The 14,744-nt window shown below is 32.7% G+C and overlaps 1 protein-coding gene and 1 long non-coding RNA gene across 2 annotated transcripts; both read right to left on the bottom strand.

The window, feature by feature from the left end:
- Nucleotides 1-2,144, bottom strand: LOC143048621 (uncharacterized). Its single transcript, XR_012969898.1, has 2 exons — nucleotides 2,006-2,144; nucleotides 1-840 (listed from the first exon to the last, which is right to left on the bottom strand). It is a non-coding gene; the product is annotated as an uncharacterized LOC143048621 (long non-coding RNA).
- Nucleotides 2,145-6,125: 3,981 nt separating this feature from the next.
- LOC143048620 (uncharacterized) lies at nucleotides 6,126-8,461 on the bottom strand. The gene is made up of 2 exons (XM_076222410.1): nucleotides 7,750-8,461; nucleotides 6,126-6,662 (listed from the first exon to the last, which is right to left on the bottom strand). The coding sequence occupies exons 1-2, from the start codon at nucleotides 8,406-8,408 to the stop codon at nucleotides 6,152-6,154; spliced, it is 1,170 nt and encodes a 389-aa protein (XP_076078525.1). The 5' UTR covers nucleotides 8,409-8,461; the 3' UTR covers nucleotides 6,126-6,151.
- Nucleotides 8,462-14,744: the final 6,283 nt, after the last annotated feature.

Raw genomic sequence — 14,744 nt, 5'->3', positions numbered from 1 at the left:
TTCAACTTCAAAATTATTCTTTGTCTTTTAAATAACATTTGAAAAAAGATAAAACAAGAACCACCAAAAATATTGGACAGTACAATACGGTCACAACAACCAAAACAACATCCAGATAGTACGAATAGTGTCGGACACAAAATGTGCTGGGTGGACAAATTTAACATGAATTGACTTGATATATCAGCATAACATATAGTCTTGTCTTTAGGACATAGTGCTGTCATAGAAAAGTTTGGCCTAGTTGAAGAGTAGTATCCGAGATTAATATATTGTTAATAATTGTGTACATGTATGTATGTATGCCTGTATAAATTAAATGTGCTAACAAGTCTCTGTGATGTATATACATGCGTCTGTGTACCACGGATATTTTAGTAATTTGAGGCACGAAATTCTGGTTAAGTATCTCATCCCAGCATATAATACCTACACCAAAAGTGTGACAGTTAGTAATCTTTCACAGTATCAATAAATCCACTTGCTCTCGAAGATTTTTTATACTCCAGTGCAATGATGTCATCGTAACGTCTCAATGTTACTCTGATGCCATTTACGATTATAACACTACCAGCTAACACATCACGTGATTTCTGACTATCTAATAAAATGATCCATCTGAAAGACATTGGAAAGTACTGGAGAGATTTCATGCGACATTCTTTGTTTGAGAATAACAGAAATTTCAGTTGATGGTATACATCTTCATGTGAGGCGTGACTTCCGCCCAGATCAAACACCAAAGCATTTGGAATAGGATCCGGTTGTGCTTTTGTTTCACTAAATTTAGCGTACTTTTTAATTTCTGCCATTACGTCATCAAATATTTCATTAGAATACCTGTAAAATTAAGAATTTCATACAAGGTTCATATTTTGGTAGAGTTTCTGTAAAATTGTGAATTATTATACTTTAATAGTCTATAAAGTTTAAATATAATCCCGTGATTCGATATGTATGATACTATCAGTCCAATTTAGAACATGTTGTACTTAAATTAAAGAAAAAAGGAAAATGACAACCCATTCATACGGAACTTTTTTGAAATAACACATGGATGTTTCAAAAGGTGTATCTTACAGGTAGTTTATCGTAAACTTATAACAGTCCCTTCCAACTATGTGTGTAATGCCCCCGCAACTAAAATGAAGGGTGGGGGGGGGGGGAGAATGTTTTTCCCTTGTCCGTTACTCCGTCTGTATTTCCATAACATTATACGTATATAGTTATTCAGCATAACTCCTCCTACAGTTTGAATCCTAGGAATTTCACTTTGCTGTCTGTTTGTACATAATTATAATGGAGGTGTGCATGTGGTCAGGGTTTTGATTTTTATAGATATTTCCTCTTTTAGGAGATATTTGAACTTTGTCATTTTTTGGGGGTATAAGCGGTGAAATGTTGAAGTTATTTTTTAAGATAACACTTTGTATCTGCGAGGGCATCAATTGTGTCTTGCAGACAAAATAAAATATCAAAGAAAATCATATACTGACTTTGTTATAAAACAGTAAATTCAAAGTGGAGTGCAGGGACATCACTTTGTCTAGTTTACAGTTGTTCTTGTTTTTAAGATCTTTTAACATTACATCAATAATCTTAACGCAGCACCACTAGTTGGTTGGCCGATATGGAATATCCGTTTCACAGATGATAGTGGCTATGATACTAATCTACAATTCCGTCCCCTTTTCACGAATGTGACCTTCCGACATAGACTTGTTACCGGGTTTGCAACAATATGAGCAACACAATGGGTGTCACATGTGGAGCAGTATCTGCTTACCCTTCGAGAATACTTGATCACCCAAAGTTTTTGCAAATTGGTTGGGTTCGTGTTGTTTCTATGTTGTGTTTGTGTGTTCTATTGTTTGTTTTTTGTCTTTTTTTGGCCATGACGTTGTCAGTTTATTTTCGATTATTGAGTTATAGGATCTTTCTCACCACTGCTCTAGATCATCAATAAATATAATGATGAATAGACGAAATAAATGTGTATTATTACCTGTGACATTACTTTTCAGTTCGAACTTATTCAACAAATTTTGAATGGGCGTCTTTGAGTTTGGACCAGAAACATTAAACTGAGACACCAACACATCTAACGGTTAACGAAAATACGCCATTGACGAATCACTCCTATGACGTCATTGTCGGATCAAAGACATGACGTCATAGTCAAATGGCTTAGATCTTGAAAGCTGCAGTTTTTGCACAAACATATAGATGCCACTGTAACCTCGCAGCTTTCGAGGGCGGTCTTCGGATAACGGCATTTACCATTACATACATACATACATACATACATACATACATACATACATACATACATATATTAAAAATAAATTTATAATTTGAAAACAAGTATCACTTACTTGACTTTTTCTTTCTTTGGTGCACGAGGTGTGTTTGATTTGGAGGAAGATTTATTAAATGTAGTAACAGTGGGCACCGATGTTTTTGATACTGTGTTCGTAGTTAACTTCGCCGATCCTTTCGTTATAAAAGATTTTGATTTCGTCAGCATTTTCGGCTTCACACACTTTAGCTTAGTTTCTCCTTCTTTAAGAGTAGATTCCAATTCTGTTTTCGTCTTTGCCTTTCGTCTCCATTTACGAGCGAACTTTGTCGGTCGGATTTGTTCTTGGATAACAAGCATTGCGATTCTACGAAACATTTTGATTAAATCTCGGTTTCTAATTAATAGCTCAGAAAATCAGTAAAACACTCCTGTGTATACACGTAAGTAAGTAAGTAAGTAAATTTTATTTAGAGTCGGCATATATATACATAATAACAGAGAAAAACATGAGCTCTGGTGAGCTCTTTAACCGACTATTGAGCTACACAAAATAGTACGTGTAAAAAAGACCTGTTATTTACTTAGGTATTCTAAGTAGCTACTGGAATAAATGATCACTTAAGATTCTAAACAGATAAATCAATTTTTTAGCATAAAGTAAAACCAATTAAATAATTTAATTTATATATATGTGGGTTAATAATTTAAATATCCTGTTTTTTATATATGTATAAAACTTTTCATGTATGAAAACCACTTGAGATGTCTTTTATGGTGTATAGATCAAGCGAAAGATAAATCATTTTGATTAAAACACGAAAATGTCATAAAATCGTTAATCGTCTCCGTCTAAAAGTTTTTTGTAATCTTTTTAATTAAATATATAACTTTTTAAAACTATAAATACATTTTGAAAATTTGAAAATAAGGCCAGTTATATCTGATACATACATTGAATGATTTTCTTTATACGCTGGTTTTCATTATGCCTTTATTTGTGTAGACACGGAATCATAATGTAGATGTGGTATGATTGCCAATGAGACAACTATCCACACTTGAAAGACCAAAATGACACAGACATTAACAACTATAGGTCACCGTACGGCCTTCAACAATGAGCAAAGCCCATACCGCATAGTCAGCTATAATAGGCCCCGATAAGACAATGTAAAACAGTTCAAACGAGAAAACTACCGGCCTTATTATGTAAAAAAATTATTTTAAAACAAATATGTAACACACAAACAAACGACAACCACTGTATTTATGTCCGTTTCATGTTTTATAGATTAAATTTTAATTCATCTTACTAGTAATGTGGATTCTAATGGCATGTATTCATCATTTTATCATAAAAACAATTCTTCTTCAAAAAATATTATAAACACAGTTGTATAAAACTATTCAAAAAGTGCATTTTACATGTAGTTGCCGTCAACTTTGTGCACGCCGTCGTAGTGATCCCATTTAAACAAATTGAGATATACTGCAGCAAACCAAAAACATACTTGAGAAATCCTGGCGTTTGTTAGTAATGTGTGATTTTTAATTTTAATTCATTTATATATTTAGGAGTTTGATATGACGTCCATTATCACTGAACCAGTACACATTTTTGTTTAGCTTTTTTTTTTAGGCTGAAGCATACGAGATTTTCTCGATGCGATGAAGACCCATGCATTGGTGACGTTGAGCCGTTTTTGCTCTCTGGTCGAGTTGTTGTCTCTTTGACACATATCCCATTTTCATTCTCAATTATAATGAGAAAGATTATCTGTGCCTACTTAAGGTAGCCCGCCTCTGGGTACTGTGTTTGGTGGCTTTGTGATGGTTTCTGCACTTTGGTTGGGTTGTTGTCTCTTTGAAACCATTTCCATATTAACTTTACTTTATTTCAGAAAACACACATTCTTTTTTTTATTAGCCTTGGTGTCACGGTACACGTATTTATATGTCAATAACGTCTATAGTAAAAAACCAGCATAAATAACCCAAATTTTAGAACTCATATTAGAGAACATGTTTTAATTATGTCCAAAATATATGTTGAATATAACTTACTTCAAACAAATATTTGAAGAAAAAAAAACAAGAAATGGGACAACTTTAAAAAAATAACTTAAAGATCAATGTATTATTTGTATTATATATGCGTCAAATCGCATGCACTTACTAGAATTATATATGAATGTAGTTTGAAAATTAATTCGCAAAGGAAATCTAATGAAAAATATGTTTTTAAATACTAAAGAGAGAATATACTTTGTTGATATTCGTTGAAATATGAGTTATGTATGCCACATTTCAAAACGTTTCAAACAGATAATTTATTTATGTATTATTGTCATTTTGTTTATTTTCTTTGGTTACATCATCTGACATCAGACTCGGACTTCTCTTGAACTGAATTGTAATGTGCGCATTGTTATGCGTTTACTTTTCTGCATTGGCTAGAGGTATAGGGGGAGGGTTGAGATCTCATAAACATGTTTAACCCTGCCTCATTTTTGCGTCTGTCCAGTCAGGAGCCTCTGACCTTTGTTAGTCTTGTATTATTTTTGATTTTAGTTTTGTGTGTACAATTTGGAGTTTAGTATGGCGTTCATTATCACTGAACTAGTATATATATATATTTGTTAAGGGGCCAGCTGAAGAACGCCTCCGGGTGCAGGAATTTCTAGCTGCATTGAAGACCTAGCTGTTGGTGACATTCTGCTGTTGTCGGCTCTATGGTCCGGTTGTTGTCTCTTTGACACATTCCCCATTTCCATTCTCAATTTTAATTGATTTTTTTTGTGCCATGATGTATATTGATAAAATGAAAATTGAGACAGCAACCCAAGAACAAATATAACCAAAAGATACTAGCTGTGATCCAGTGGACAACAGTAGAGGTACATTATATTATGTCAAGCAATTTGTTGCACATTCTATCTGTATTATGTTATATATAGATATAGGAAGATGTGGTGTGAATATATATATTACATCTTCATGCCTTATATATCATATACTGTAGTACGCCGCTAGATTAAAACTGACGAGGAAAGGTAACACACGGCCAGCGAAAGTTCTTTTTTGAGAGCCCAGGTGGTCGTGTGGTCTAGCGAGACGGCTGCAGTGCAGGCGATTTGGTGTCACGATAACACAGTAGCATGGGTTCGAATCCCGGTGAGGGAAGAACCAAACATTTGCAAAAGCAAATTTACAGATCTAACATTGTTGGGTTGATGTTTAGACGAGTTGTATATACATTATGTACACAGCCATGTATCACCATCATTGATGGCGATCCGATGGATACATCTGTTGTAGAGTTGTCACTGACTCAGACGTATATATATATATATATATATATATATATATATATATATATATATATATATATATATATATATATATATATATATATATACATGTATATATATATATATATATATATATATATATATATATATATATATATATATATATATATATATATATATATATATATATAATGCCGTTTGCCTTCAATTTCAAGCAAGGGTGTGCTGTCGAGAGCCTGTTGCGTTTGGACACGCGACGTATAACAATCAGTAACCATGAATACTGTTGATTGATTGATTGTTGGTTGCTTTACGCCGCATTAGCACAATCCATGAATACTATATCTGCGTAAGATACCACTAGGTTATGGTTAACCGTAAATAAATAAGATTTTTTTCGCTCTAAAAGTATTTTATTTTATTCAATTGTGTTTTGAATAAATTATTAAAAGTATGTCCGATTGTAAGAAATGATGAGTGTATCACTTTGACTAATTGTACACGACAATAAATGCAATGAATATCTTTATTTTATTTTTTAATTTACTTTTACCGTCTTCATTATTTTGGGTGCCGATTTTGCTTTTTTCATAGAAAGCGGTAATTTCAAGTCTCTTTTCTCGCTTCTTATCTTTTCTAAATACAAATACGTCTGGTGTTCTCTGCTTGTTATCTCATCTAAGGATTTTATGACAATTTGGACATCATCAAGTCTGAATCCAGCACGAACCATGTGATCTGCTTCCAACTTGCTTGAAACTTCCACCAACCATCTATTTCTCACAACAGTATCGCCAGCACGTACAGACAATGGGTCAAACTGTAGTTTTGTGATATCACAATTGAATTCGTTCACCAGCATATCTTTTACCTCTTTGTGTGAATACTTTTCATTTTCTGGTAGACTGAAGCACACCACTAGAGGGCGTTTTTCTGGAGGTATTTTGAGTGTATGTGTAGCTGGGTAGCATCTATCTTCATATTTACTAGTATCCCATTTTTTGGGCAGAGCTGACGATTCTTCAACATCCAGATTGGCACCCGTCGATCTTATACAATTGAAATGTGATAGAAAAGTACAAGTAGAACATAACACAAGGAAAAAAAAAACAATTCAGAAATGGAATGCGAAATGTGCGACCGAAATGTGCGACGAAGAATTTTACTTTTATTCAGTTAACGAAGAATTAAGTTCTGTTGTAATATTTGTTTTCGAAAACAGTTATTGTAACAACTTCTTGTAGATACACCAAACTGTTGTGACAAAGTTCAATAAACAAATTAGAACGCATAGAAGGAAAGAAAATTAAAAATCGCACTTAGTTTTCACGTGCTCCGTGCATCTACCAACTGTTGTGACAAAGTTCAATAAACAAATTAGAACGCATAGAAAGAAAGAAAAATAAACATCGCACTTAGCTTTCACGTGCTCCTGCATTTTATGTTTTGATTTTTTAAGGTCTCAAATTCGGTTGACTTTGACAACAAAAACCAGATGTAGTTAATTAGCATCCAGCCAATTTGAAACCACTACCAGATGAAATGTTTTTGACGATTCTTATACGTTATGGATTTGGAATAAAGGTAAAAAGTGCAGATAGCAGCCTTAGTTAAATATATAAATACATTCATCTTTTCAATAATTTCCATACCAATATATTCACCAGAAATCGTTTTTTATGACTTTAATTTGGTGGGATTTCAAATTGTATCCAACTTGTCTACAGATGTAATATTATGACTAAATATTATAATTTGCTGTTAAGTAAATATGTTGCCCAATATTGTACTCATACCCTTTATCATTTAAATTGTGTGTTTTAGTGCTAAATACAAAGATTCATATATATTTCTGATAAAATATATGTTGGCTGTCCCGTATAATTATTTATAATTATATTTCATTTTACACTAGGTGGTGGCAATGTCCCATCGAGAATTATTACATCTTTTTTCTTCTATTAATAGCCATGCGCTATATTTTTTGGTCATTTTTTCCCATGAATTTAATAGTCAATGATATTTCAAGCTTTTAATCGTCCCGAATCTCGGCGAATTTTGAATAAAACAAAAGTCATCAAAATATCTTTTATATCAGTTTATGGTTTGTCTAATGTATCATAGTAAATATGTTACCTTTTAAGTAGATCTATATCTGGCTCATTGACCTCAATGACCTCACTGACTTCTATATTTGTAGATGTAACGAGAGTTTCACTTTTATCTTCGATCTCTGATACATTCTTTTTAAACAGGGTGGCTGATGGCTTAGCTCTAGCTTCTTTTTCTCTGAAAGGATCCCGGAAACCTAACGAACGAATGTTTTCAGGTAGCTTATACTCGGAAGCTGCCTTAACGTCATTCGTAAATGAAACCTGTTTTCCGTGCATTACCACAGCTGCCGACTTTGGTCTGTAAAGTTCGCCATTATCATCCTCGCTCCTACGGACTAAGCATCCAGTTTTCGGTCTGACTCTGTCGGCAGTTTCTTTATAGAATTTCCATTGAAAGCTATCTATAAGCGGGTTGTAGGATAAAACTGATTTAAAACCTTTCAACTTTAAAATCTTGCTCATCTTTGTACGTATTTCATTTTCGTTGCCGTGCATGAAGGCTTCCAAGTATTTAACGTCGTCAGATGCACAAGCTTTGTCAAATAACTCATTGATATCTACATTGTTGACCTCTGCAGGCTTCGTAAAACAAGAAGCGGATCCTGCTCTATAAGAACTCAATGGTATATGGTATTTTGATTCTATATTACGTAAAATCATAGCCTGGCTTGATGTGGGCATTATACCAAGACCTTACCTAACTTATTGAAGCAAACCCCATGACGACAAACTGTGACGTGATATTTGCATAACGACGTTCAGTCAGTGGCGTAGCCAGGGTTCATATGATGTGGATGCGAAACTGTCGCAAATAATGTTTGGACTATTTTATGCAAAATATATTTTTTTGACATTTCCCCTGTATGCATGTGTACGTCCCTACATTCCGACACTGGCTAGGTTTTTGTTTAATTTCAAAATACCCACCAATATATATGTTTCTCGAAGGATCCGAATTGACTCCCTTTTGTTGGAATTCGAGCCTCCAAATGAGGTTTTTGATTACTTTTCTTAACGCGTTGCAGGTGACATGGAAATAGCGGACGTCCGTCCGTCTGGACTTGTTAGCCCTGTCATGTGTACAATTCTTGCCATATTTTTGTGATATTTATATCATCAGCAATTTTTGACTCTTGCGATAATAAGTCCTGATCGAATATTTTCAACCAATTAATACCTTTGAAATATAAATTATAACGGAAATCCCACTGCATTTGACCTGAAGCTTTTATTTCTCTCAAGATATTATAATAATAAAAAAAAATAATCCGTTTTTGTTATTTCACTTGTATCTTGGATAGATAAAATATGAACAATGGGAGGACATTTATCATTCTTTTATTGAAAATAAAATTAATATTTGTACCTAGGGAATTTAAAACTCCAGGAATTGTCAAACTCCGTTATCAAATACTAGTCGTGTTTCATGTCCCAGGAAACGATATCAGGATATGATTGATTAGTTGTTAACTAATAACGTTGTTATGTCATCGCTCTGCTTGGCTCAATTTCAGACCAAACATGTCCGCAGATCTGCGTATCATCATCTTCTGCACTTGCCGTAACCGACGATGCGCTACGATGTAGACTTTTTACGAAAACGTCGAGAGCACTTTTCAGTGATTTATCTAAAAGAGGGACGAAAGATACCAAAGGGAAGTCAAACTCATAAATCTAAAAGAAACTGACAACGCCATGGCTAAAAATGAAAAAATACAAACAAACAATGAGCCTAAAGGAAAGACCACGTATACTGCTTCGGAAATAAGTTAAACGCTATTCTCATATCCTCACTATTGTTACGTTTAGATACTAGTACATCTGTGTGTTTCTGCTGCGAACACATGCAATTATACATTTATCTATATTTTTTTATTTATTTTTTTTTGTCAAAATGATGTGGATGCTTGAGCATCTGAGCATACATGCAAGCTACGCCACTGTCAGTTATTGACATTAATATACACATATGTTTTGTTCTCTTGATTTTGACTTGTGAATACTATATGCAGTTACATTTCTATAATTAAATTACCAAACCAATTTTCAGAGTATCTGTGATTATAAGTCCGAGACTGCTCTGGCGCATGACTTATTTTATCGCGAGGGCCCCGGTAAGTTATAAAATGGCTATCAAACGTCAGCGCCATATCTGACTATTAATCTGGCGGTTGATGGTGTATCAATGGAAAAACATTTATGGTGATAAATCATTAAAATCTATTGATAGAGAACGATGTATGGCACACGATAGTTACACACTGAGTTTCAAGGTTGTATTTCTAGAAATTTGCTCTGAACTTTATATATAAAATTGACACATAATACATGGTTACATATATATACATGTAATGAGACACAGAGCCCTATTGCTTTCAAAATATGTGGCCAATATTCCAAGGACATATATATAGTAACTAAAATAAGTCGAAATAAGTGCAACAGTTGAGTTACCTGATAATTATTCCAAGGATTTGGAAAAAAAATCTGGCCAAGATCTGATGAAATAAAAGAAGATGGAGACTTTTATAAGATATACACAGTGACAGAGAATCTTCTTTACAATTTATTATTCATTACTATTATTTATTGACAGATCCTTTAATTCAAACTAATTAGAAAACGACGGGTGTGTTATTGTTCAGAGGTCTTAAGGATGTATTCTTCTGACTTTTCAGTCTCGTTAAAATCTCGTTCTTGAATTATTTCCAAAACTGCATGTGATAAAAGTGGAAAATATCAACGAATTTCCAAAACATTTGATCAAAGTGGAAAATATCAACGAATTCTTAAAATATTATGATCAAACATAACTCTGTGAAAAAGTTGTGTATTTACAATGAATGGTTTTTGAGTAATCCAGTTTTCAAATTTTACGACCAATCAAGTCATTATTTTTAGCCAAAATTTGAGAAAATGGGTTAGGGATACAAAAAATCATTTTACAAGAATCATGTACATCCCATATCATTTTGGTCTTTTCAAATTTCTTAGATATGTATTCTTTCAATCATTTACAACAAAAAAGTTGAAATAATATGGATTTTGTTCTTAAAACTGAGAAAAATCACCAAAATACAAAATTGACAGCATGGTAAAATGTACACAAAAAAGCGTCAAACCGCTAGGATAAAACTTTCTTATATCAACACCGACCTATAGTTTTTTTTAAGTAAAATTTATTCAGATTGGTCCACTTTATCTTTATAGAAAGTATGAAAAAAAGTTAATTGTGGAACTGTGATTTTTTTTCACGATAATAGCCCAAAAATTTGTAAAAATCGATGACAAATGGGAATATCATCAAAATTGGGCATTTTCAAAGTGCTGTAGCAAAAAATAAATAAATAAAAATAAATTATTTGTTGTTGCTGTTGTTTTTAATAAGAAATTTCTGTGGCGATTTGATTTATTTTTTTCGAAAGCATTAATTAATGCAAATTGCATTTTATGTTATTTCTATTATTTAAGACTTGTAATTGTTATTTTATAGGGCACTTGTATGGTGAATATTATAACAAACATTTTATAAAAGAACCTTAGCATTTATGATTTGTGTCTATATTGGAAATCCTCACGCAACTGTACATTATATCATGATATTTTATACAGTATAGTTCAAAAAAGTAAAAATACAAAAATACTGAACTGCGATGAAAATTCAAAACAGAAAGTCCCTTATCACAATAATGGCCAAATCAAACGCTCAAACTCATCGAACGAATGGAAAACAACTGTGTCAACTGTTTGTCAATGCCCCTGTGTAAGACACAATAGAGGGGGAGGACAGGGGGTACCCTTCTCCCTTTTCCCACCCCTTTCTCCTTTCTCCTACCCCTCTTCTCCTTATTTTATTTTTTTTAATTTACCGGAAAAAAAGAGAGATATTTTATTTTTTCATATTTAATTTTTTTCTCCAACTTTTTCTCCTTTCTCCCAGCCTTCCTCTCCTTTCTCCTACCCCTTTCTCCTTTCTCCCACCCATTTCTCCTCTCTCCTACCCCCTTTCTCCCTTACCCCTGTCCTCCCCCTCACAATAGTTTCCTGTGAAAAAGTGTCCGCCTGGACAGTTTTTTAATAGAATTTATGTATTAAAAAATTTCCATTGCCATGAAATATTGTCCCCTAAGTGTACAGAATTATACATCAAAAGTTATTTTAAAAAGGCAATTTCAATTTCGCAGCAAAGTTACAAGAGTTTATTTAGTGGAAAATTTTCATTGGGGACATTATTAAATCCTACAAATTGTTTTTAAATTGTGTCCTCCAACCCAAACGAAATTAGTTACCTGTTACCTTCTGTTATTTCCTTCTCTATCAGGTGAACCTTGAGTTGGAAGTAATGTAATTTTTCAAACTGAGAACTTTACTATATTTATATGTCACTCGCATGATTATGACAAGGGACCAGAAGGTAAAACAGTCATTCCCAAAAAATGGGTACAATTGCAAAATTTCAGTGTCGCCGGCAAATAACCACAAAATGCAAGCTTAACATATGTCACAGATAATCTTTTTCGTGTTCTAAGTGATTAATATGTATACTAAAATAAAATTATATTCTTTTGTGATGTATATCGTAAATATATTTGTGTGATTTTCTATTCAATATACGGAAATCACACGAATTCCGAATGTCGCCAAGAAAAACTCCAAATATCGGTGTGATTTAAAATACTTTATTTCATCTAAATCATGATTAGATTTGCTTTTTTTATTTGACACTATATTGATTTTTATCCACAAAAATATTTTAGAATCAAAAGTTATAATATACACTTTGATTTACCCATTAAACCAATGTCGCCGATAAACGTATAACCTACCGTAACGTATCTTTAGGTACAGTCAAAACATATTTATATGATTGGAAATCATGCCCAAAGTGACTTTAAGCAAAGTTGATACATCAAATTTTAAAATCCTGCCTTTAACTTTTATTGCAATGAAACGAAAAATCAAAAAAAATCTTCTCTTTCTCTTTTTTTCGATTGTCGCATATAAGAATCCAACCTACGTAACGCGTATTTTGGAACGCACCAACCAAGAACAAATCAAAATGATGATTATTTCATTGAAAGCACCCATAAAGCTTCTCAATAATCAGTTTTGAGAAAGCAACTCAACAATATTGTTACATATTTCCATGTATAATGTAAATAAAACTAACCTCCGTTTAAATAACCTCCGTGACGCAGTTATTTACAGTTAAGTTGTCAGACTTTTTTTATCAGTATCAGCGGCTGTTGACACTGCCGAAAGTCATTTTTGTAGCAGACATCATTTATTATAAAGAAAACAGACAAACAAAATACAGATTTTGAGAAAAAAAAATGTTGTTTTGAGAAAGGTAGGTTAACTTGTTTTTCCCCTATTATGTGAGCAACATTATAACGTTTGATAAACGTTATATCAGCCATTTTCTTAGATTTAAAATAGTCTACAACACAACTTGTGTAATTACGACGACAATCATAACGACGTTACGCACGATATTGCGTCCCAATTGGTAACGTCAAAATTTGATGTTTTACGTCTGTAATCGAGTATACTATAGTTGTTTTGATTGTAATAATTTTTGATCGATATGGATACTTCAAAGTCTTGAATATGTATGAAATATTTGCTACTGGCAGATACGCAAGCAAATGAACATTTCGGACTACTGATTCGGCTTGTGTTGTATTTATCTTTATATTTATTGTAACTTTTTTTATTTTTTTTCTCTTTTCTTTTTAATTTCTTTATCTCTTTACAATATTCAATTCTCTCTGACTCGGATATGAAATTCTTTTGTTCTGTAATTAATATTTTACCTATTTATTGACAAATTACCATATGTTTTTTTTCATTTTAGATAATTATTCATTTTCTATTTGATTATAACTACGTATACTTTTATAAATTGCAGTTCTTATCGTGGTTTCTATGATTCTATCTATTTTCGAAATTTGTAATTTGGTTATTTTGTTTTGTCCTCTGAGATTAAAACATGAAATCGAACCGTACTTGTTATTCAAAAACAATGAAATATCGTTCATATATCATATGATAATACGAACTGCTTTCAAATTCGATGGCCTAGGAGGATGATTGGCCTAATGAGTTCATATAAAGTGATAAAAAGCATGGCGATTTTAAGATACGCTCGTGGCGAGATTTGTTCGACCCCGATCCTTATCGACAGTTATTGCAACTATTTTAACTTAAGGTCGCCTGATGTCCGGCTTTTCCTACCTTTGATGACAGGTCAATAAAATACAACAAATGGCGCTTATACATGATGTGGTGTTTAACACCAAAACAAAGAACAAACTTTTAGAAATAATTTGAAAACACATATATGTAAAGCGTTCCGAATCAAAAACGTTCAAAACGTAAGAAAATTGCTCAGTGGACAAACTTGCAAGACATTTGATTTGTTAAAAAACGAAGTTATTTCGTCTTAACAGCTTATCAAAAAGTATGTTATCGTATTGTGGGGTGAAAGCACAATTACGAAAAAGCACTGTTTTATATGCTACAAATTGAATATTTAATAAAATGACGTTAAAGCTAACAGTGTTTTTGTAAAAAGCGGCGAAATTCGACATTGGACAATCTTGCAAGACATTTTCCCGAGGCCAATGCGTTTTTATTTGTGGTGCGAGTGCTGTAAAATTCCGGATTTGAAATGGTCTATCTAAGCACATTTGTAGGAATAATTTATAAAAACAAAATTTTATATCATCTGATATTTTAAAAAGCGATAAATTTTGATAACTTACCATTTTCAGAAACCTGACCATGGCGAGGGTTATTCATTTTTGAAAAAATAATTTTTTACCGTTCGATCAACACAAAAAACAGCAATAGCGTCATAAATTATATTAGACGTTTATCATTCATGCGAATTTTCTCGGATTTTAAACTTTTTATAAGACCACAAAAATTCCCGCAAAAGTTATTTTGCGAATAATTTGTTACGTCTGACACGCATATTTTTGACGTTTTTGGTAATATTTGTATCATTATTTG

Source organism: Mytilus galloprovincialis, chromosome 10 (assembly GCF_965363235.1).
Source record: "Mytilus galloprovincialis chromosome 10, xbMytGall1.hap1.1, whole genome shotgun sequence".
Taxonomy (NCBI): domain Eukaryota; kingdom Metazoa; phylum Mollusca; class Bivalvia; order Mytilida; family Mytilidae; genus Mytilus; species Mytilus galloprovincialis.
The sequence above is the reverse complement of the archived record's forward strand: the minus strand, read 5'-3'. Positions and strand labels throughout refer to the sequence as shown.